The sequence below is a fragment of the Perca fluviatilis genome, chromosome 6, assembly GCF_010015445.1.
Source record: "Perca fluviatilis chromosome 6, GENO_Pfluv_1.0, whole genome shotgun sequence".
NCBI lineage: Eukaryota > Metazoa > Chordata > Actinopteri > Perciformes > Percidae > Perca > Perca fluviatilis.
In genome coordinates this window covers 41,928,377-41,953,376 of record NC_053117.1, presented here as the reverse complement: position 1 = coordinate 41,953,376, position 25,000 = coordinate 41,928,377, and the positions used below count along the sequence as shown (strand labels likewise).

The 25,000-nt window shown below is 43.9% G+C and overlaps 3 protein-coding genes across 3 annotated transcripts in view; 1 reads left to right on the top strand and 2 right to left on the bottom strand.

Moving 5' to 3' along the window:
• The window catches only part of LOC120561107 (rapamycin-insensitive companion of mTOR-like), a gene marked incomplete in the record, with an annotated part of 83,377 nt that extends 68,981 nt beyond the window's left edge, over positions 1-14,396 (top strand). Inside the window, 5 exon segments of the mRNA XM_039804059.1 lie at positions 4,440-4,699; positions 9,015-9,221; positions 10,754-10,793; positions 13,167-13,305; positions 14,316-14,396. Coding sequence (XP_039659993.1) covers positions 4,440-4,699; positions 9,015-9,221; positions 10,754-10,793; positions 13,167-13,305; positions 14,316-14,396 — 727 coding nt within the window.
• Positions 14,397-15,086: 690 nt separating this feature from the next.
• LOC120561105 lies at positions 15,087-20,520 on the bottom strand. Its single transcript, XM_039804058.1, has 3 exons — positions 19,755-20,520; positions 19,050-19,655; positions 15,087-15,100 (listed from the first exon to the last, which is right to left on the bottom strand). Exons 1-3 carry the CDS (start codon positions 19,891-19,893, stop codon positions 15,087-15,089), a joined length of 759 nt encoding a protein of 252 aa, XP_039659992.1. The 5' UTR covers positions 19,894-20,520.
• Positions 20,521-21,180: 660 nt separating this feature from the next.
• npc1l1 (NPC1-like 1) overlaps positions 21,181-25,000 on the bottom strand; it is a 42,858-nt gene continuing 39,038 nt past the window's right edge. Inside the window, exons 20-21 of the mRNA XM_039802450.1 lie at positions 24,728-24,890; positions 21,181-22,167 (exon numbers count right to left, since the gene is read on the bottom strand). Of these exons, the coding sequence (XP_039658384.1) occupies positions 21,932-22,167; positions 24,728-24,890 (399 nt within the window). The 3' untranslated portion in view covers positions 21,181-21,931. The remainder of the gene's footprint in view (positions 22,168-24,727; positions 24,891-25,000) is intronic.

Here is a 25,000-nt window from a genome sequence, read left to right as displayed (position 1 = left end):
GAGACAGACACAGGCACACAACCAGACACACACAAACACACACACACACAGACACATACAGACACACAGACGCATAGACACACACACAGAGAGACACAGACACACACACACGCACACACACACACACACACACACATACACATACATACACATAGACACATACATACACACACACACACAGACACATACATAGACACATAGACACACACAGAGACACAGACACATACAAGCACACACACACACACACACACAGACAGACAGACACAGGCACACAACCAGACACACACACACACACACACAGACACATACAGACACACAGACGCATAGACACACACACATAGACACACACACACACACACACACACACTCACTATCTGCTTATGTCGTAGCTTTGATTAAAGGGTAACTTCAACCTGGACTCTATTTTTCCATCTTTTTGTGTCTTAAGTGTTTCTGTTGTTGCCGCTGACAGACTCAGATTATTGCTCTGAGTGTCTGACAACATTATGGGATGGATCCCTACAGAGATAGACCTTTTAGTTAAAGAGTAAGATCCTTTTAGTTTAAAATGAAACAGCCCCGAAATCACCATCACCAAACTCCACCAGACTCCATGTAAATAATCAGGACTTTTAGTGTGTATAGAGCCAGCATATCTCCACCAGACTCCATGTAAATAATCAGGACTTTAAGTGTATGGGGCCAGCATATCTCCACCAGACTCCATGTAAATAATCAGGACTTGTGTTAGTATAGAGCCAGCATATCTCCACCAGACTCCATGTAAATAATCAGGACTTTTCTCACGTAAAACACACTTCATTCAAAGTGGACAGAAACTAAATAAAACTAAAAAGCCGTCTTGGTTCATCTTTCCACTGTTCCAACAATACCACTCTGGTTTGGTTGAAATACCCTTAATTCACACACCCATTTACATGTGGAGATATGCTGGCTCTATACACGCTAAAAGTCCTGATTATTTACATGGAGTCTGGTGGAGATATGCTGGCTCTATACACGCTAAAAGTCCTGATTATTTACATGGAGTCTGGTGGAGATATGCTGGCTCTATACACGCTAAAAGTCCTGATTATTTACATGGAGTCTGGTGGAGATATGCTGGCTCTATACACGCTAAAAGTCCTGATTATTTACATGGAGTCTGGTGGAGATATGCTGGCTCTATACACGCTAAAAGTCCTGATTATTTACATGGAGTCTGGTGGGGATATGCTGGCTCTATACACACTAAAAGTCCTGATTATTTACATGGAGTCTGGTGGAGATATGCTGGCTCTATACACCGCTAAAAGTCCTGATTATTTACATGGAGTCTGGTGGAGATATGCTGGCTCTATACACGCTAAAAGTCCTGATTATTTACATGGAGTCTGGTGGAGATATGCTGGCTCTATACACACTAAAAGTCCTGATTATTTACATGGAGTCTGGTGGAGATATGCTGGCTCTATACACGCTAAAAGTCCTGATTATTTACATGGAGTCTGGTGGAGATATGCTGGCTCTATACACGTTAAAAGTCCTGATTATTTACATGGAGTCTGGTGGAGATATGCTGGCTCTATACACGTTAAAAGTCCTGATTATTTACATGGAGTCTGGTGGAGTTTGGTGATGGTGATTTCGGGGCTGTTTCATGTTAAACTAAAAGGATCTTACTCTTTAACTAAAAGGTCTATCTCTGTAGGGATCCATCCCATAATGTTGTCAGACACTTAGAACAATAATCTGAGTCTGTCAGCAGCAACAACAGAACTTTTAGTGGACGCTAACTGAACATTTGTCCATTACTTTGCAGCTGTTTCTCACTTATTACTGGACCAGTTTTAAAGATTGTTGTTCCCATCAGTCACTTGGACACAAAAACATGAGGAAAATAACAGAAGTTATCCTTTAGGCAGATGTGTGTGTCTGCGGCAGGCTTTTGTCTTCTCTCTTATTTTGCATTGACAGGTGTGAGTGTGTTTCTTTTCCCTGTTTTTTTTTCCTGTTTGCTAATAAAAAGGGTTCCCTCCCCCCCCCCCCTCCTTTCTTCCCCCCCCCCCCCCCCCCCCCCCCCCCCCCCCCCCCTTTTTTTTTTCCCCCTTAAAAAAAAAAAAACCCAACAAAAGAACCCCCCCCCTTCCTTCCCCCTCCCCTTCCCCTCCCCCTCTTTCTCTTTTTTCTCTTCTTTTTTTTCCTTTTTTTTTTTTTTTTTTTTTTTCTTTTTGTCTTTTTCCTCTTTTTTTCCCCCCTTTTTTTTTTTTATTAGTGTCTATAGTCTCTGTGACTCCTGTAGTCTCGTTAGTTAGTGTCTATAGTCTCTGTGACTCCTGTAGTCTCGTTAGTTAGTGTCTATGGTCTCTGTGACTCCTGTAGTCTCGTTAGTTAGTGTCTATGGTCTCTGTGACTCCTGTAGTCTGCTAGTTAGTGTCTATGGTCTCTGTGACTCCTGTAGTCCTCAGTTAGTTAGTGTCTATGGTCTCTGTGACTCCTGTAGCCTTGTTAGTTAGTGTCTATAGTCTCTGTGACTCCTGTAGCCTCGTTAGTTAGTGTCTATAGTCTCTGTGACTCCTGTAGCCTCGTTAGTTAGTGTCTATAGTCTCTGTGACTCCTGTAGCCTCGTTAGTTAGTGTCTATAGTCTCTGTGACTCCTGTAGCCTCGTTAGTTAGTGTCTATGGTCTCTGTGACTCCTGTAGTCTCGTTAGTTAGTGTCTATAGTCTCTGTGACTCCTGTAGCCTCGTTAGTTAGTGTCTATGGTCTCTGTGACTCCTGTAGTCTCGTTAGTTAGTGTCTATGGTCTCTGTGACTCCTGTAGTCTCGTTAGTTAGTGTCTATAGTCTCTGTGACTCCTGTAGTCTCGTTAGTTAGTGTCTATGGTCTCTGTGACTCCTGTAGCCTCGTTAGTTAGTGTCTATAGTCTCTGTGACTCCTGTAGTCTCGTTAGTTAGTGTCTATGGTCTCTGTGACTCCTGTAGTCTCGTTAGTTAGTGTCTATAGTCTCTGTGACTCCTGTAGCCTCGTTAGTTAGTGTCTATAGTCTCTGTGACTCCTGTAGTCTCGTTAGTTAGTGTCTATAGTCTCTGTGACTCCTGTAGTCTCGGTAGTTAGTGTCTATAGTCTCTGTGACTCCTGTAGTCTCGTTAGTTAGTGTCTATAGTCTCTGTGACTCCTGTAGTCTCGTTAGTTAGTGTCTATAGTCTCTGTGACTCCTGTAGTCTCGTTAGTTAGTGTCTATAGTCTCTGTGACTCCTGTAGTCTCGTTAGTTAGTGTCTATAGTCTCTGTGACTCCTGTAGTCTCGTTAGTTAGTGTCTATAGTCTCTGTGACTCCTGTAGTCTCGTTAGTTAGTGTCTATGGTCTCTGTGACTCCTGTAGTCTCGTTAGTTAGTGTCTATGGTCTCTGTGACTCCTGTAGCCTCGTTAGTTAGTGTCTATGGTCTCTGTGACTCCTGTAGTCTCGTTAGTTAGTGTCTATAGGTTCTGTGACTCCTGTAGTCTCGTTAGTTAGTGTCTATGGTCTCTGTGACTCCTGTAGCCTGTAGTTAGTGTCTATGGTCTCTGTGACTCCTGTAGTCTCGTAGTTAGTGTCTATGGTCTCTGTGACTCCTGTAGTCTGTAGTAGTGTCTATAGTTCTGTACTCCTGTACTCCAGTCGTCTCTGTGACTCCTGTAGTCTCGTTAGTTAGTGTCTATAGTCTCTGTGACTCCTGTAGTCTCGTTAGTTAGTGTCTATAGTCTCTGTGACTCCTGTAGTCTCGTTAGTTAGTGTCTATGGTCTCTGTGACTCCTGTAGCCTCGTTAGTTAGTGTGAATAAACCCTGATTAGATGATCAGCTGTTGGTTGTTCCCTCCTCTCCTTTCCTACAGATGTGAACAGCACACAGCTAGAAATAGCTGCCATAATTTAGATTTAGTTTAAAACTGGATTCAACATGTTCCCTCTAGAGGTGTTGAAATTATTTAAATAATCGATGCATGGAATCGTGAACATGGACGATGCTGCATCGATAATCGGCTGGCTCATAATCGATTATTTCTGTTTATAATGTAATGTCGGCCTGACAACATTTCTGTTTACATATTCTGGTATGTTTTGCACATTCAGGAAGTGCCATGTGCTCAGTGCTGTATAGTTTTATGTATCCAGTTTATTTAGTATTAGAGCACTGCAGAATGTTTGGTTTTTGAAGCTTGAAAAGCTGTGAATTAAATATCCTGCATGGCTTTAATAGAAACATGGATTTGACGCATCGAGATATCAAATCGAATTGAATCGCTGACATGATGATCGTAATCGAATCGGGAGATCATTGAAGATTCACACCTCTAGTTCCCTCTCTGTCTCTGTTCCCTTTCCATCATGTCTTCCCTTATGTTCTCTCACTCTTTCTCTTTCTCTCCATCATGTCTTCCCCTCTGTTCCCTCTTCAGGTTCCTGAAGGCGCTGAGCTTTGCCTCTCTGGATAAAGAGGAGCTGCTGAGTCCCATCAACCAGAGCACGCTGCACCGCTGCTCCTCGGTGCGCTCCATGGTCTCCAGCGCCACGTACGGCTGCAGCGACGACTACGTTGGCCTGGCGCTGCCCATGGACATCAACGACATGTTCCACATCAGAGACTCCGCCTACTTTCAGCAGAGGGTCAGCCCGCCATCGGAGGAACGCAAACGCTTCCTCTTCGGCGACGGAGACGGTAATTTAACTTCATGTCTGATCGAAACGATAATTACATCACAGATAATGTGATCACAGAGACCCGGTAGGATCACAGATAGAAACATATCTCATACCTGCAAAGTTGTCGCTTTTCTGTGAAAATCGCCGGTTTGAATGGGAAAATGTCATCCACGTGAATCGTGTAGATCCGAAGAGTTTTTATTGTTTGGGGAGGGGTGGGGTCCGAGACCGGAGACCCAAGAACGGTGCTAATTAAGCCGGGGCCTTAACGACCGTTATCTACCGGATTGAACAGCAACTCTGATTTCGGTGCCTTATTTAGGTGCCACTTAAATGCCTCCGCTTCTCTCTGATGCTCCGAAAACGGACGTTAGAGGAAAACTGAAACATCACCGCACGGGACGCTAGTTACGGTAACACCACAATCAACAGCAGGTAACGTTAGCCTACCGTTAGCTAGTTAAGATTACACCTGACAGCAGGTAACGTTAGCTAGTTAATACTACACCTGACAGCAGGTAACGTTAGCTACCGTTATCTAGTTAACACTACACTTGACAGCAGGTAACGTTAGCTACCGTTAGCTAGTTAACACTACACTTGACAGCAGGTAACGTTAGCTACCGTTAGCTAGTTAACACTACACTTGACAGCAGGTAACGTTAGCTACCGTTAGCTAGTTAACACTACACTCAACAGCAGGTAACGTTAGCTACCGTTATCTAGTTAACACTACACTTGACAGCAGGTAACGTTAGCTACCGTTAGCTAGTTAACACTACACTCAACAGCAGGTAACGTTAGCTACCGTTAGCTAGTTAACACTACACTTGACAGCAGGTAACGTTAGCTACCGTTATCTAGTTAACACTACACTCAACAGCAGGTAACGTTAGCCTACCGTTAGCTAGTTAAGACTACACCTGACAGCAGGTAACGTTAGCTACCGTTAGCTAGCAGCTGGAGTAAACACGGTTAAAATGCTGACAGCTAAACGGTGTAAAAGTGTGTCTGTATTTCACTGGAGAGGATTCTAACAACAGTCTATAGCTGGAATGATGTGTCACCTTTTTCAGCCCTTCTGAGTTTGCAGGTCTGATATCTATATCGAGGCCACAAATTGCTTTTGCGTTCCCATGTTTTGATTAAATCTTGACCACTAGATACTACTTTGTTCCCACGTATAAATAACTTCTGGCCACAAGAAACACGGAGCCAGTGAAGGATCACCAATTAAAGAATATGTATATTGAAGCCACAAAATGCTACTTCATACCCACGAGATACTACGGAATGAAATTGTTTTTTTTATATAATTTATTTTTTCCAAGTTCAATTTACTTTATTGTCCCCAATGGGGCAATTTGTTGTGCAGCAGATAGTATAGAACAAATCACACACAATACAGAGATTGCCTACTTTGCAGGCATAGTTAAAAACAATAAAATAAACAGTAAACGATCAATAAATAGTAAGTCAATAAGTTATCTATTGTTCTTTATAGCATTAAGAAGTAGAATGGCTGCAGGTACAAAAGAGTGTCCTGTTGGTTTCTGAATTTTGGGAGTTTAAAGCATGATTCAGATGGCAACATGTGAAATTCTGCCTGTAAGGGATAAGAACTATCTGACAGGATTAGACTCTTTCCGACCGGAGGGATTTTTGCAGTTCCTAGAACATAACGTTCCTAGAACCTTTTTTTTGTCGTGCTCCGACTGGACCAATTTGGGGATTATTAACTTCCTCTGGCCGCAGTTCCTGTAACTCTTTCAGCTCCTACTTCAGGGCAGGGTCTTTTCTATTTTCCCTTTTCCGCATAGGAACCCTTAGTGACCTAGCAACATCTGAAACACAAACGGTACATATTTTTTCACTGTCTGTTGCAATTGACACCATGTTACGAAGTGGTCAACAACCATTTCCTCGTTGTTCAGTAAGCTGACAATAACACCGACATCTGGAGAAACTCATAAGAGGTAAAAATATACATCACAATGGCAACGCATCGGTGGTAGAAAGCTTTAAGAACTACTTTGTTACCATGTTTTAAATAACTTGACACCGAGATACATTCTTTCATACGTTTTAAATAACTTAGCTGAGCCCCCCCCCCCCCCCCCCACTGCCCCTAGCTGCCCCGCTGTTTAAGTCACAACTGAAGACGTCTCTCGGAAGAAAGAGGAAACCTCTTCCAGCGGCTTTAACCCAGTCCAGTTGCCCTTTGTTTCGTAACCTTCCTCAGATAACTATGTAATAAGTTTATTTGATAATAGCACCTTTTACAGACAAAGTCACAAAGTGCTTCACATGATAAACATTTGTAAAAAAAAATATCCAACAGAGAATAAGCAAGGGAAAAAATAATAATAGTTGAACAACCAATGAAAATCATTTAAAAGATTAAAACGTAAAACCCAAAGTTACAAACATGAGTCAAAGTGCGTCTTCAGCTGCTTCAACAGAGACTGCAGAATGTAGACAGTAGGAAGGTTTGGAGCCATCGCTTCAAAGGAACGGTCACCTCCAGTTTTCAAACGAGTGCGTGGGACCACCAGTAGTCCCTGGTTAGAAGACCTGAGGGACCTGATAGTAGGGTACGGATGGTTAGAAGACCTGAGGGTCCTGATAGTAGGGTACAGATGGTTAGAAGACCTGAGGGTCCTGATAGTAGGGTACGGATGGTTAGAAGACCTGAGGGTCCTGATAGTAGGGTACGGATGGTTAGAAGACCTGAGGGTCCTGATAGTAGGGTACGGATGGTTAGAAGACCTGAGGGACCTGATAGTAGGGTACGGATGGTTAGAAGACCTGAGGGTCCTGATAGTAGGGTACGGATGGTTAGAAGACCTAAGGGACCTGATAGTAGGGTACGGATGGTTAGAAGACCTGAGGGTCCTGATAGTAGGGTCCGGCTGGTTAGAAGACCTGAGGGACCTGATAGTAGGGTACAGATGGTTAGAAGACCTGATACCTGATAGTAGGGTAGAGATGGTTAGAAGAACTGAGACCTGATAGTAGGGTAGAGATGGTTAGAAGAACTGAGACCTGATTGTAGGGTACGGATGGTTAGAAGACCTGAGGGACCTGATAGTAGGGTACGGATGGTTAGAAGACCTGAGACCTGATAGGGTAGAGATGGTTAGAAGACCTGAGGGACCTGTTAGTAGGGTACAGATGGTTAGAAGACCTGAGGGACCTGTTAGTAGGGTCAGTGAATAGAAGACCTGTTATACGCTAGTATAGTAGAGATGGTGGGAGAAGAACCGAGGGACCTGATAGTAGGGTACGGATGGTTAGAAGACCTGAGACCTGATAGTAGGGTAGAGATGGTTAGAAGACCTGAGGGACCTGTTAGTAGGGTACGGATGGTTAGAAGACCTGAGACCTGATAGTAGGGTAGAGATGGTTAGAAGACCTGAGGGACCTGTTAGTAGGGTACAGATGGTTAGAAGACCTGAGGGACCTGTTAGTAGGGTACGGATGGTTAGAAGACCTGAGGGACCTGATAGTAGGGTACAGATGGTTAGAAGACCTGAGACCTGATAGTATGGTAGAGATGGTTAGAAGAACTGAGACCTGATAGTAGGGTACAGATGGTTAGAAGACCGGAGGGACCTGATAGTAGGGTAGAGATGGTTAGAAGACCTGAGGGACCTGTTAGTAGGGTACGGATGGTTAGAAGACCGGAGGGACCTGATAGGGTACGGATGGTTAGAAGACCTGAGGGACCTGATAGTAGGGTACGGATGGTTAGAAGACCTGAGACCTGATAGTATGGTAGAGATGGTTAGAAGAACTGAGACCTGATAGTAGGGTACAGATGGTTAGAAGACCGGAGGGACCTGATAGTAGGGTAGAGATGGTTAGAAGACCTGAGACCTGATAGTAGGGTACAGATGGTTAGAAGACCTGAGGGACCTGTTAGTAGGGTACGGATGGTTAGAAGACCGGAGGGACCTGATAGTAGGGTACAGATGGTTAGAAGACCGGAGGGACCTGTTAGTAGGGTAGAGATGGTTAGAAGACCTGAGACCTGATAGTAGGGTAGAGATGGAGCAGGTCTGATAGTAGACCTGATAGTAGGGTACGGAGGGAGCAGGTCTCAGATATAAACAGGTGCCAGACCATGCAAAGCTTTATAAGCCAAAACAAGAACTTTAAATTGGATCCTGAACTTCATTGGCAGCCAATGTAATGAGTATAAAATAGGAGTGATGTGCCACATCCTGCTGGACCTGGTCTACAGCCTTGCAGCAGAGTTCTGGACCAGTTGTTAGACTATGTCCAGGTCCACAGACGTCAGAGATGTGTGTGTGTTTGCTCCCGTGCAGGCGACCGACCTCCTCTGCCGGCCCTGAAGCAGCAGTTCAGCATCTCGGAGCTGATCATGTGCCGCGGGGACACCCAGAACCACACGGTGGGTTCGGAGGAGACCGGCCTGCAGGAGCACACGGAGGAGAACTGCCTCTACTGCGTGGGAGCCATCGTCCTGGGATACCCCACGCAGCCGCAGATCAACAGCACGCACCCCCGCACAGGTGACAGCATTTAGAGCTTTAGGGTCCTACGCAGCGCTGGGAGGTAACGAAGTACGTTTATCTCTTCTGCATTTCTGATCCAAACAACGTCAACAACTTGGCGCTGCAGCTAGTCGTCCCGGAGCAAGAGGCCGGTCGAGTTAGAAATCCATCGGACACACACACACACACACACAGACACAGACACACACACAGACACACACACACACACACACAGACACACACACACACACACACACACACACACAGACACACACACAGACACACACACACACACACACAGTCACACACACACACACACACACACACAGACACACACACACAGACACACAGAGACACACACACGCACAGACACACAGACACACACACACACACACACACACACACACACACACACAGACACACAGACACACACACACACACACACACACACACACAGACACACACACACACACACACAATAACAACAACCACACACACAGACACACAGAACATACATCACAATACATCAATCAATACACACAACACATCAATACATCACACACAATAATAACAACACACACAAACATAATACAAACAAAATAATACACATCACAAAATCATTAACACATCATTAATACACACACATCATCAATATCATCAAAATTATACAATATCAATAATAACACACAAATACATAATAACAATATCATACATACAATACAACATATCAATAATATATCACACACAATCAATATACATCAATAATACATACACAATATATCATACAATATCATCAATAACATCATATCACACACATACACATCATCATCAATATCAATATATCATCACAATATCATAAATATCATCAAACACACACAATATCATCACATCACAACATCATATCACATCATCATCACATCACAATCATCATCAATACTATCATCATCATCATCATCATATATCATCATATCAACACAAACATCATCATCATCATCATCATCATTATACATCATCATCATCATCATCATCAATATCATATCATCATATATATCATAATAATAATATATCATATCATCATACAAAAATATCATATCATCATCATAATAACACATCATCATCACATCATTATACATCATCATCATCATCATCATCATCACAATATCATCATCATCAATATCATCAATAATATATCATCATCAATACATATATCATCATCATTATCATCATCACACATACATAATATCATCATCATCAATAATACCATTATTACACATCATCATCATCATCATCAAGTATCATCACAAACATCATCAAAACACACACAAACAATACATCACAATAACTACAATACAACATCATCATCACATCACATCATCATCAACATCATCAATATCAATATCACACACCAATAATACCACATCAATAATAATATCATCAATATCATCATAAACACATACTACACATCAATACACACACATCACAACACAATAACCCATACTATGTGGACTATAGAGAGAGGGGTAACTAACGAGGATCTGTTTCTCTCCCAGACTATGTGGACTCTCCATCAAAAGATGCCACCGTCTGGAGGTGATCCCCAGCTCTAGCCCGTCCTGAAGTGCTGCTGCCTGTCCCAGGGTCCATTTGCAGCACGCCCACACCGGCTGACATCGTCATAGGTAAGACCCTGATGCATTCTGGGATAGGACAAGAGAACTCTCTGGGCTGTTTGCATTTCTTTAAACCAGTGATTCTCAAATGGGGGTACGTGTCCCGTAGACCACTATGGTCTACATAAAAGAGACTTCAGATACAGTATTAGGGGACCACTAAGGTCTATATAAAAGAGACTTCAGATACAGTATTAGGGGACCACTAAGGTCTATATAAAAGAGACTTCAGATACAGTATTAGGGGACCACTAAGGCCTATATAAAAGAGACTTCAGATACAGTATTAGGGGACCACTAAGGTCTATATAAAGAGACTTCAGATACAGTATTAGGGACCACTAAGGTCTATATAAAAGAGACTTCAGATACAGTATTAGGGGACCACTAAGGTCTATATAAAAGAGAACTTCAGATACAGTATTAGGGGACCACTAAAGCCTATATAAAAGAGACTTCAGATACAGTATTAGGGGACCACTAAGGTACTATATAAAAAGAACTTCAGATACAGTATTAGAGGGACCACTAAGGTCTATATAAAAGAGACTTCAGATACAGTATTAGGGGACCACTAAGGTCATATATAAAAGAGACTTCAGATACAGTATTAGGGGACCACTAAGGTCTATATAAAAGAGACTCCAGATACAGTATTAGGGGACCACTAAGGTCTACATAAAAGAGACTTCAGATACAGTATTAGGGGACCACTAAGGTTCATATTAAAAGAGACTTCAGATACAGTATTAGGGGACCACTAAGGTCTATATAAAAGAGACTTCAGATACAGTATTAGGGGACCACTAAGGTCTACATAAAAGAGACTTCAGATACAGTATTAGGGGACCACTAAGGTCTATATAAAAGAGACTTCAGATACAGTATTAGAGGGACCACTAAGGTCTATATAAAAGAGACTTCAGATACAGTATTAGGGGACCACTAAGGTCTATATAAAAGAGACTTCAGATACAGTATTAGGGGACCACTAAGGTCTATATAAAAGAGACTTCAGATACAGTATTAGGGGGACCACTAAGGTCTATATAAAAGAGACTTCAGATACAGTATTAGGGGACCACTAAGGTCTACATAAAAGAGACTTCAGATACAGTATTAGGGGACCACTAAGGTCTATATAAAAGAGACTTCAGATACAGTATTAGGGGACCACTAAGGTCTATATAAAAGAGACTTCAGATACAGTATTAGGGGACCACTAAGGTCTATATAAAAGAGACTTCAGATACAGTATTAGGGGACCACTAAGGCCTATATAAAAGAGACTTCAGATACAGTATTAGGGGACCACTAAAGTGTGTGTGTGTGTGTGTGTGTGTGTGTGTGTGTGTGTGTGTGTGTGTGTGTGTGTGTGTGTGTGTGTGTGTGTGTGTGTGTGTGTGTGTGTGTGTGTGTGTGTGTGTGTGTGTTGGGGTGAGCGTAGGCAGCAAGGCGATCTCGGAGGACGGGCCGGCCTCCCGCGTCCTGCTCAGGAAGGAGGTCCTGCGCCTCATCATCAACCTCAGCTCGTCTGTGGGGACCAAAGGCCACGAAACGGGACTGCTGACGTAAAGATCACACACACAGACACACACACACACACACAGACAGACACACACACACACAGACAGACACACACACAGAGACACACAAAGAGAGGCCGACACACACACAGTGTCTCACACACACAGACCGACACACAGATGCACACACACACACACAGAGACCGACACACACACACTCCTCTTCTACGTACATTTCTTAAAGTGCTCATATTCTGCTTTTTGGCTTTTCCCCTTTCCTTTAGTGTTATATATCTTTGTTGTGCACGTAATAGGTTAAAGCCCAAAGTCCCCCCCCAAAGGGACTTACCATCTCCAACAGAACCTCGTTGTTCACCAACTGCTCCAAACAGCTCTATTGTAGTCCAGCCTTTACTTCAGAGACACACGTTATAATGCTCACCTAGCTGCTAGCATGATACTCTGCTTCTGACTGGCTAGTAGTCCTTACCTAGCTACTGAGCATGTGCGACTCCCAACACAGATGTAACAGCAGTGAGATGTCTCACTCTGTAGCTAAAACAGAGAGCTCAACACACAGGGTGAAAAGAGGAGCTGCAGCAATGTGCAGTACAACAAAAATATGGTGTTTTTTTTAGAAAATTAAACCACAAACTACTCTGATATAACCTCTAAATACAACTATGAGCCTGAACATGAGCAGAATATGAGCTCTTTAAAGGATAATAGTCTTTGTCTGAGCTGTGGAACGTGTCTCGTCCCTGCAGGATAAAGGAGAAGTTCCCGTACGCCTTTGACGACATCTGCCTGTACTCGGAGGTCTCCTTCCTGCTGGCCCACTGCATGTTCCGCCTCACGTCTCGCCGCTTCATACAGGAACTCTTCCAGGACGTGCAGTTCATGGCGGTGAGCTGCGTTCAACACACACTGCGGCGAAAACACACAGAGTTTCCCTTTCTTTATGAATGGGGGGGTGGAGCGTTTAGCCTGCAGCGAGAAGTTGAGACAGATACTACTATGTTTTAAAACTCTTTGGGGCGCTATTTTAACGATCTGAGGTCACGGTGTGGAGCGCCTGGCGCAGGTGTGTTTAGGGCGTAACATGCAATCAACCAATCAGAGATCATCTCCCATTCATCAACCAATCAGAGATCATCTCCCATTCCCTTTAAAAGCCAGGCGCATTTGGACCTTGGAGCATTGCTGTTAGGATGGAGGATTTACACCCTAATATTTTTATTTGTAATCTTGTCGTGTGTGTGTGTGTGTGTGTGTGTGTGTGTGTGTGTGTGTGTGTGTGTTGTGTGCGTGTGTGTGTGTGTGTGTGTGTGTAACAAGCATAGTGTGTGCGCGCTGTGCACGAGCCTAGGAACATTTTACTAAAGCTCTGTTAAAATAACAATGAAATGCTGCGTTATTGACTTTAGACCAGGTTTTTGTTGGTCAATGGTGCGATCACTTCCCGCTGCCTCAAGATAGCAATACTCCCAGAATGCACCTGAACACACCTCCCTGTAAGACCAGAATGCACCTGAACACACCTCCCTGTAAGACCAGCACGCCCAGAATGCACCTGAACACACCTCCCTGTAAGACCAGCACGCCCAGAATGCACCTGAACACACCTCCCTGTAAGACCAGCACGCCCAGAATGCACCTGAACACACCTCCCTGTAAGACCAGCACGCCCAAGGGCCACAGATGGGTTCAGGTGCATTTGCTGTTTAAGCACTTGCGTCGGGCTTTGCGCTGTACTGCACCGGGTGCAGGATAGGGCCCTCAGAGGGTAGGTAAGTTGTTGACAGACAGACAGACAGAGAGGACAGACAGGCAGAGAGACGAACAGACAGACAGCTCGTTGAGAGGGCCCCTGTGTGTGTTTGCTGTCCCGTGTCTAACGTTCCCTTTCTGTCCAGATGTACGAGGAAGCCGAGGCGATCCTGACGAAGCTCCCGAAAGCTGTGGAAGAGGACGCAGACCCGCCTACAGAGTCCTGATCGTGTACCTGCACAGCCCCCCCCCCCAAAAAAACCACCCCCCTCCCTCCCTCCTTAACCCGAAAACACGACTGAGAGAAGATGAGACGCAGGTCTGCTGGAGGCATCGGCGTGTTTCTGTCGCTCCCAAAAACGCACAACCACAGCCGAGGAAGAGGAGGCCGCTCGCCTCTCTCTCTCAGACCCAGGACCTGGGGATCTGTGAGCCTAACCCAACACACCTAACGCTGTTTGAGACTTTTTAGTTTTTTGTTAACAGGAAAAAGGGGGAGAAGTTTAACCAAATACTGTCTCTTTAGACTCGATAACACAAGCGCTGAGCCGGACCGTTACCACACAGGCTCCCGTTGTGTTCAGCGAGGGAGGAAGACCTCCTTTTCTCTCCTTCCAGAGGAGAGTTCTCCGCGATGAAATGAACAAAGGCATGTCTTCGTGTCTACCCAGTGATTCCTCGGACTCTTCTCCGTACCAAACTTAAACACTACAGAGAGTCCCGCTGTTTTTACAACCTTACCTGCTTCATATCTCCCCACCTGTCTCTCTCTCTGCACTGTCTGCTTCTCCTTCGTCTCTCTCTCTCTCTCTCACTCTCTCACTCTCCAACCTGTAGCCTCACAGACACACACTTACTTTTCTATTTCCTGTATCTCAAGACAATCAGACATCACCGCTGTTGTATTTTCTTAAACACTAAATCTGCCGCCCTGACACAAGAGGAGAAAACCATTTTTAATGTCATCTTTCACAGGGTAACTTTGGACTCTATTTTCCCGTGTTTTTTGTGTCTGAGGTACTGATGGGAACAACAATCTCCAGTTTAGCGTCCACTAAAAGTTCTGTTGTTGCTGCTGACAGACTCAGATTATTATTCTAAGTGTCTGACAACATTATGGGATGGATCCCTACAGAGAGAGACCTTTTAGTTAAAGAGTAAGATCCTTTTAGTTTAACATGAAACAGCCCCGAAATCACCATCACCAAACTCCACCAGACTCCATGTAAATAATCAGGACTTTTAGCATCGTAAAACACACTTCATTCAAAGTGGACAGAAACTAAATAAAACTTCCAAAAGCTGTCTTGGTTCATCTTTCCACTGTTCCAACAATCACCTCTCTGGTTTGGTTGAAATAAACCCTTAATTCACCCATTTACATGTGGAGATATGCTGGCTCTATACATGCTAAAAGTCCTGATTATTTACATGGAGTCTGGTGGAGATATGCTGGCTCTATACACGCTAAAAGTCCTGATTATTTACATGGAGTCTGGTGGAGATATGCTGGCTCCATACACGCTAAAAGTCCTGATTATTTACATGGAGTCTGGTGGAGATATGCTGGCTCTATACACGCTAAAAGTCCTGATTATTTACATGGAGTCTGGTGGAGATATGCTGGCTCCATACACGCTAAAAGTCCTGATTATTTACATGGAGTCTGGTGGAGATATGCTGGCTCTATACACGCTAAAAGTCCTGATTATTTACATGGAGTCTGGTGGAGATATGCTGGCTCTATACACGCTAAAAGTCCTGATTATTTACATGGAGTCTGGTGGAGATATGCTGGCTCTATACACGCTAAAAGTCCTGATTATTTACATGGAGTCTGGTGGAGATATGCTGGCTCTATACACACTAAAAGTCCTGATTATTTACATGGAGTCTGGTGGAGTTTGGTGATGGTGATTTCGGGGCTGTTTCATGTTAAACTAAAAGGATCTTACTCTTTAACTAAAAGGTCTATCTCTGTAGGGATCCATCCCATAATGCTGTCAGACACTCAGAGTAATAATCTGAGTCTGTCAGCGATAACTGATGCTGAATATTTGTCCCGTAGGGTTGAAAGCTTTGGGGGAACCCAGTTACCCTGTACCGTTTCTCCTCAGGATGTGGCGTGGTCTTTTGGGAAGTTATCCATAGTTTAAGTTATTCGGGACAGATTTTAATACCAAACGTTTGCTCTCGGCGCCTTCTTCACCTCGCTGCATGTGCAACCAGCATGGCCACGTCGTAACGTGTTTCTCGCTTGTAAGAGTTTAAAATCTAAAAGAGTAGTTTGCCATTACACGCTGCCATTGTGTGTGTGTGTGTGTGCGTGCGTGCGTGCGTGTGCGTGTGTGTGTGTGTGTCTTTGTCTGTGTTTGTGTGTGTGTGTGTGTGTGTGTGTGTTGTCAGACGCCTGTGTGTAATGCGTGTGTGTGTGTGTGTGTCGTGTGTGTGTGTGTGTGTGTGTGTGTTGTCTGTGTGTGTGTCTCGTGTGGTGTGTGTGTGCGTACGCGGTGTGTGTCTGTGTCTGTGTGCGGTGTCTGTGGAGTGTGTGTGTGTGTGTGTGTGTGTGTGTCTGCGCTGTGTAATGCGGTGTGTGTGTGTGTGTAATGCGTGTGTGTCGTGTCTGTGCGCGCGGTGTCTGTTGTGTGTGTGTGTGTGTGTGTGTCTCTTTGTCTCGTGTGTGTTTGTGTGTATGCGTGTGTGTGTGTGTGTGCTGCGGTCTCTGTGTCTCTGTCTGTATGTGTGTGTGTGTGTCCGTGGTTTGTGAATGCGTGTGTGTGTATCTGTGTGCTGCGTGCGTGTGTCTGTTGTGTGTGCGTAGGTGTATTCGTGCGTTGTGGTGCGGTCTGTGTGTAAGTGCGTGTGTGTATCTGTGTGTGTGTGCGTTGTGTGTCTGTGTGTGTGCGTGTGTGTATCTGGTGCTGTATGCGGGTGTCTGTCTGTGTGTGTGTGTGCTGCTGTGTTCTGCGTGTGTGTCTCTATGGGTGTGTGTGTGTGCGCGCGTGTGGGTGTGTCTGCATGTGTGTGTGTGTGTGTGTGTGTGTTGTGTGTGTTGTGTGTGTGTATGCGGTGTGTGTGTGTGTGTGCGTGTGTGTGTGTGTTCGTGCGTGTGTGTGTGTGTGTGTGTGTGTCTGGCGTGTGTGTGTGTGTGTGTGTGTGTGTGTGTGTGTGTGCGTGTGTGTGTGTGTGTGCGTGTGTGTGTGTGTGTGTGTATATATAAACCCCCCTGGATCTGTTTTCTACAACATCGGCGTCTGTGATTGGCTGAGACGGAGGCGGCTGTGTGACGATGTGACTAAATGATGACCTGTAAAAGGTTTCCAGGGAAACGGGGGATCTCTGTTTCCATTGGCTCGTTTTGCGATGATGCTGCTACACACACGGACTCGTAGAGAGAGGATTCATAGGTCAGATCTGATCTATTTATTTTAAGTCTGTACCATAGAGGGAGCTCAACCAGAGAAGACAACAAAAACTTATTTATATTTTTTCCTCGAGACTGTATTATAATTTAAAAATGTTTTCTGTTTAGTTTTTCGTTGCCTGAGTCGTGGTCCCCCTTGTATAATGTGTACAGTATGTTTTTGGGGCATTGAGGACCTAAAGAAACATACGATCCTATCAAAGGGACGCCTTGTTAATAAAACAAAATCTGAAATACCCAAAATGTTTGGCGTTTTCTTCATTCATTCACGATTCCCACCAGGTCTTAAAAGTTTATTTTATATATTTATTTATTAAAAGTCTGATATTTAATATTGTAAAAGTAGTAAAAAGTTCTTAAAAGTATTTTTTTTTTCTTTCTTTCATATGAATGAATACATGTCCATTTAGAAGTATTTATTTGTTAAATTAATGCCTTAAAAGTATTATATTTTGTTTATAAAGGTGTTCAAAGTTTTCTTGTCCTGTGGTAGGATTTAATATATGATTTAAAAAAAAAAAAGACAAAAAATAAAAAAAAAAAAAAAAAATTCAGAAATGGACAAAAATGTTGAAATAAAAATCCAAAAAAAGGACAAAAATGTTGAAATAAAAATCCAAAAAAAGGACAAAAATGTTGAAATAAAAATCCAAAAAAAGGACCAATGTTGAAATAAAAATTAAAAAAAGGACACATTTTGAAAAAATTACAAAAATAATTATAATTTATTTTGAAATAAATTACAAAAAAGGACAAAAATGTTGAAATAAAACCCCCGTCAGTGAAAGCGTTGCTAAATGGACAAGCTGTCACAGTCCGAGCTTTTTATCAACATGTGGAGGCTCGTTTTCCCGCCATAAATAACTTGTGAAACATGACGAAACCAAATGTTTAAACACATTTAATAATGATTTCTCTGATTTCTGAAGAACAGCTGGAGTGTGTTGCACAGTGCTGACGGCAAGAATTCACACAGACAAAATCATTACAGTCAATATAAAACAATAGAAAAATGACAAGAATATGATTCAAGGACATCTGTCTCCCTTCCTGTCCTGTCCGATAGAGACTGTCCTCCCCAGAGGGGGGGTGGGGTGGGGTGGGGGGGTCCTGTTGAGACTTTCATTCTTGCATTGCTCAGAAGTAATATTGCACAGGTGTGTTTCTGAGAAAACTGATCAAAAAATATGAAAGACTGAAGAATCCACTTCAGAGGTATTGATGAAATAAAAATAAATAAAAAAAAAAAAACAAAAAAAAAAAAAAAAAAAAAAAAAAAAAAAAAAAAAAAAAAAAAAAAAACAACAAAAAAAAAAAAAAAAAAAAAAAAACAAAAAAACAAAAAAAAAAAAAAAAACAAAAACAAAAAAAAAAAAAAACAAAAAAAAAAACAAAAAAAAAAAAACAAAAAAAAAAAAAAAAAAAAAAAAAACAAAAACAAAAAAAAAACAAAAACACATAGCGGCGCAGTAGAACACCAGCAGGACACCAGTAGGGCACCAGCAGGACACCAGTAGGACACCAGTAGAACACCAGTAGGACACCAGTAGGACACCAGTAGGACACCAGTAGAACACCAGTAGGACACCAGTAGAACACCAGTAGGACACCAGCAGAACACCAGCAGGACACCAGTAGGACACCAGTAGAACACCAGTAGAACACCAGCAGGACACCAGCAGGACACCAGCAGGACACCAGCAGGACACCAGTAGAACACCAGTAGAACACCAGTAGGACACCAGCAGGACACCAGTAGAACACCAGCAGGACACCAGTAGGACACCAGCAGGACACCAGTAGGACACCAGTAGAACACCAGTAGAACACCAGCAGGACACCAGCAGGACACCAGCAGGACACCAGTAGAACACCAGTAGAACACCAGTAGGACACCAGTAGAACACCAGTAGGACACCAGTAGGACACCAGTAGAACACCAGTACACCAGTAGGACACCAGCAGGACACCAGCAGGACACCAGTAGGACAAAGGGACTGCTGCTGTTTTACATGCATGACATTGGTGGGACTCAAACTCTCTGCAGACCCCTCACATCCTGGTCCCATCCTGGTCCCATTCTTGTCCCGTCCTGGTCCCATCCTGGTCCCATTCTTGTCCCGTCCTGGTCCCATCCTGGTCCCATCTTGGTCCCATCTTGGTCCCATCCTGGTCCCATTCTTGTCCCGTCCTGGTCCCATCCTGGTCCCATTCTTGTCCCGTCCTGGTCCCATCCTGGTCCCATTCTTGTCCCATCCTGGTCCCATCCTGGTCCCATCTTGGTCCCATCCTGGTCCCATCTTGGTCCCATCCTGGTCCCATTCTTGTCCCGTCCTGGTCACATCCTGGTCCCATCCTGGTCCCAAACGTCCAGCCCTCTGGTGGGAGATACCGGGACAGTTTCTTGCCCCCCACACTGAACAAAGTCACTCATCACCGTTCTGCTCGGTGTACGTGCAGTCTATAGTGTCCCAAATAACTCCCAGAATTCCTTTCGCAGCACATTAAACTCTCTCTTTCCACATCTGAGTCTGAGTGGATTTTCTGAGACCTCGGTTTAGGTCTGGCCTTGAACCGCGGACCTATATTTTCTTTCAACAAATGGCAGCACTGGGGAGGAGGGTAGTTTTTCTTGTGCAAAAATCCTTAATTGTGCTGCCACGTTTTCTTAAAAAGTGCGATGGAATATGCTGTATGATATTTATGCGATTTTATGTGATGAAATTGCGGGAACTTGCAAAAACTTTAGTTTGATGAAAAAGAGAAAAAACTGTGATTTGTGGTAGCTTTACGTTAGCTTTACGTTAGCTTTGTGGTAGCTTTGTGGTAGCTTTGTGGTAGCTTTACGGTAGCTTTGTGGTAGCTTTGTGGTAGCTTTACGTTAGCTTTGTGGTAGCTTTGTGGTAGCTTTGCGTAGCTTACGGTGCTTTCTGTGGTAGCTTGTGGTAGCCACGCTTTACGGTAGCTTTTGGTAGCTTTACGTTAGCTTTGTGGTAGCTTTATGGTAGCTTTGTGGTAGCTTTATGGTAGCTTTGTGGTAGCTTTATGGTAGCTTTGTGGTAGCTTTACGGTAGCTTTGTGGTAGCTTTATGGTAGCTTTATGGTAGCTTTACGGTAGCTTTGTGGTAGCTTTACGTTAGCTTTGTGGTAGCTTTACAGTAGCTTTGTGGTAGCTTTACGTTGCTTTGTGGTAGCTTTACGGTAGCTTTGTGGTAGCTTTGGTAGGAGGTGAGGGACACGAACAACCCACCCACACCATACACAGCACACCACATACTGACCATACCACAATCCCAACCATAAGAAACATAGAATACCAAAGAACCTAACACGTTCCACCACACACGAGGACTACAGACCCCCCCCCCTAAAACCCCCCCCCCCAAAAAACACCATACAGCACAAGAGGAATAAACAGCATATAAAAGCAGAGGTACCCCAACCCTGTAGAGACAACCAGACATAACTGGACACACAAAGAAAAAAACAAGATACAGGATGGACAGAAACAAAAGAAAAACAAACACCCAACCAAAACCTAACTGTTCAGACACCAATACAGGCCCATGGGTGCTAAGTGCTGCACCCAATCTGGGCCAGAGGGGAGGGTCTAACTATTCAGATGCACCAATCACGGCCAAGGGGAGGGTCTAACTGTTCAGATGCACCAATCTGGGCCAGAGGGGAGGGTCTAACTGTTCAGATGCACCAATCAGGGCCAGAGGGGTGTGTCTAACTGTTCAGATGCACCAATCAGGGCCAGGTAGAGGTGTCTAACTGTTCAGATGCACCAATTAGGGCCAGGCAGGGGTGTCTAACTGTTCAGATGCACCAATCAGGGCCAGGGGAGTTGTCTTAACTGTTCAGATTCACCAATCAGGGCCAGAGGGGGTGTCTAACTGCTCATGCACACGCATTCATTCTCCCTTGTGGGGGGAGGAGCTTAGGAGACCGTTTTGGGCTTTAGCAGAAAGGGAGGAGGGACTGAGAAGTTGTCAATGTCCTGGATCTTCACCATCCTACCTACAGCACCTTTAAGTTAAGTCAAACAATTCATAGAAAATAAAATTAACAATATTTTGCAGAATATAAAAAGCCCTTTGGTGTGTTGTGTGTATTTTGTGAGATCGGGCGGGCGGTGAAGTGCGTCTTTGTGACGCTAAAACAGTCTAATAAGTTTTCACATCTCGTAAAAACACACAAAGCATAAATAAATGCAGCGCGCCTGGTTTCTGTAGAAGGGTTTCTAGGTCCAAAGTTAAGTTAGTGATGTGCGTCCGGAGCTTTCCATTCAGTTTGTTCGGAGGTATATATATATATATATATATATGTCGATGCTCAGAATCGGTCGATCGTCTCCTCCGTCTCGCCGTCTGGTTTCTCCGTAACGTGCGAGCGTGTGCTGGCGTCCGTCGGCGGCGTCTTGGACTCGCTGCTGTCCTGTCCCATGGCGTCCTCTTCGTAGCTCAGGTTATCGTACGCGTGTCTGATCTGGTTCCTCAGCTGCAGGTCTTTGGAGGCCTTGGCCTTGTCCTGTTGCTGCTGCAGCAGCACGGCCTTGTTCACACCGGGACCTGGGGAGGAGGGGGGGAGAGAGAGGGGGAGGAGAGGGGGAGGAGAGGAGAGGGTTAATGGCTGAGGGAAGGGGGGTCTGCTAACATGATATTAATTATGTAGCTAGGACACATTTATTTTCAGACAAAGTCATCAAAAGGTTACAAGATTTAGACTTTTTATTTGTCCCCGTAGGGCAATTTGTTCTGCAGCAAGACATAAACACAAGACAGTCACAAATGCAAAACCAAACTACATAAAAATACTTGATGTTACAAGCTCTGGTTAAACAGCTGAGAATTGAGAAGATAAATACGACCATATGTTAAAGGAACCATATGTTAAAAGGAACATCTAACAATATTCCTCATAAAAATATTATAGCAACATTTCCACAAAAATATCACTATTTCATCAACAACAACATCAGTCAATACTATACATATTAAAATAACCCCATCACTATATAAAAGTTATAGTCTCTCTACTCTTCCGAGCTGAGTTTAGAAAAGAGATGGCGTGTCGGGACGAAGGAGTGCTTGTATGTATTGCTCTTTACTGGAGGTAATCTAAAACCGAGACCAGGTGTAAGATCTGAAACTCTGAATGAAGGGGATGGGAGCTATCAGAGATAACTGCATTGGCCTTCCTAACTACCTGTCTATTATACAGGTCAGAGAGGCTACACTGCTGGACACCTATCATTTTACTGCTGACCTTCACTATGTTGGAAAGAGCAGTTTTGGCCTTGACACTAAGATTACCATACCAGCAAATTACTGAGAATGTTAGTACAGACTCAATATATGATTTATAAAAGAGGGTCATGAGGGTCTTATCAACACAAAATTTTGACAGTTTGTGAAGACAAAACAGTCGTCGTTGGCCTTTTTTGCAAAGCATCTCAGTGTTAAAATTAAAATGTAACTTATTGTCGATCAAAACTGCTTAATACTTGTCTAGATAGTTGCTATTTCTCTAATCCCACCCTCTGCCCCTTGATGGTAATGTTCTGTGGAGTCGATGACTTGCGCCTAAAATCAATCAGCGTATCCTTTGTCTTTTCTACATTTAGTTGGAGGAATGCCCTATCACACCAGTGCACAAAATCATCCAAAACAGGGCCATGATCACTTTCGTCATTGGAGAGGAGACTGACAATAGCAGAATCATCTGCAAATTTTAAAATGAATCTATTTTTATGCTGGCTACGGCAATCATCAGAATAAATAATATAAAGGAGGGAGAGGACACACCTCGAGGAGACCCAGTGGACGAGACATCTCCTCTCGACAAGCAACCATTTACCCTTACTCTCTGAGTCCTATCTAATAAAAGTCAAGAATCCATCCCACAATATTAAAATCAAGGTCAAAGTTCTTTAAGAGCTTATCAACTAAAATATGTGGTTGGATTGTATTAAAAGCCGATGAAAAGTCAACAAATAAAATCCTTGCATGTGTTTTACTACCTTCAAGATGTTTAAATAGCAAATTTAACAGAGTGGTAGTGGCATCATCTACCCCTCGCTATAAGCGAACTGTAGTGGATCAAGGAGAGTCTCTGCTGAAAAAAAAAAAAAAAAAAAAAAAAAATTGGACGTAATTGCTCTGCACAAGAAATGAGTAGGCGACTACCTATGTTGTCAGGCCCAGGGCTTTTTCCAGTTCTGGAGTGTTTAAACATATTGACCTCAGCTTGTTCATCAAAGAAAGAAAGGGACAAAACCATTTCCAGATAAATGGGATTTCTGTAACCGGTGTCTAATCTGTGTGTGTGTGTGTGTCTCTCTCTGTGTCTGTGTGTCTGTGTGTGTGTGTGTGTCTATGTATGTATGTGTGTGTCTGTGTCTGTGTGTGTGTGTGTCTGTGGGTGTGTGTGTGTTTGTCTGTGTGTGTGTGTGTCTCTGTGTGTGTCTCTGTGTGTGTCTGTGTGTGTGTGTGTGTGTGTGTGTGTGTCTGTGTGTGTGTGTGTGTGTGTGTGTGTGTGTGTGTCTCTATGTGTGTCTCTTGTGTGTGTGTGTGTCTCTGTGTGTGTGTGTGTGTTATTTGTGTGTGTGTGTGTGTGTCTGTGTATGTGTGTGTGTGTGTGTGTGTGTGTCTATGTGTGTGTGTGTCTGTGTCTGTGTGTGTGTGTGTGTCAGTGTGGGTGTGTGTGTGTGTGTGTGTGTCAGTGTGGGTGTGTGTGTGTGTCTGTGTGTGTGTGTGTCTCTGTGTGTGTCTCTGTGTGTGTCTGTGTGTGTGTGTGTGTGTGTCTTGTGTGTGTATGTGTGTGTGTGTGTGTGTGTGTCTCTATGTGTGTCTCTGTGTGTGTGTGTGTGTGTCTCTGTGTGTGTGTGTGTATTTGTGTGTGTGTGTGTGTGTGTGTCTGTGTGTATGTGTGTGTGTGTGTGTGCTGCTGTGTGTATGTGTGTGTGTGGGTGTCTGTGTGTCTATGTGTGTGTGTGTGTGTGTGTGTGTGTGTCTCTGTGTGTGTGTGTGTGTGTCTCTGTGTGTCTCTTGTGTGTGTGTGTGTCTGTGTGTGTGTGTGTGTGTCTCTGTGTGTGTGTGTGTGTGTGTGTGTGTGTGTGTGTGTACCTACCGAAGTAGCTGAGCAGCACCGGGAGGAAGACCAGACCGTGAGCCAGACCCAGCAGCGTGATGACCAGGTTCAGCCGGAAGAAGAAGATCTGGATCAGCTGGGCTTTGGCAAACGCCAGAACCAGGATGCCCGGCAGGTTGGTCATCGCCACGCCGGCAAACACCTGGCGCCCAAAAACAACCCGCGTTAATAACCCCAGCGGAGTATGTTCAGGTACCCCATAGCCCCGAAACCACAACACCCTGAGCTCAGAGGTTAACCTGCTGGTGTTAA

Coding starts and splice junctions, on each gene's coding strand:
- LOC120561105 (XM_039804058.1), bottom strand. CDS start 19,893: ATGGGACCAGGATGGGACCAAGATGGGACCAGGATGGGACCAGGATGG. Junction 19,656..19,754: donor GAATGGGACCAGGATGGGAC/CAAGATGGGACC, acceptor CCAGGATGGGAC/CAGGATGTGAGGGGTCTGCA.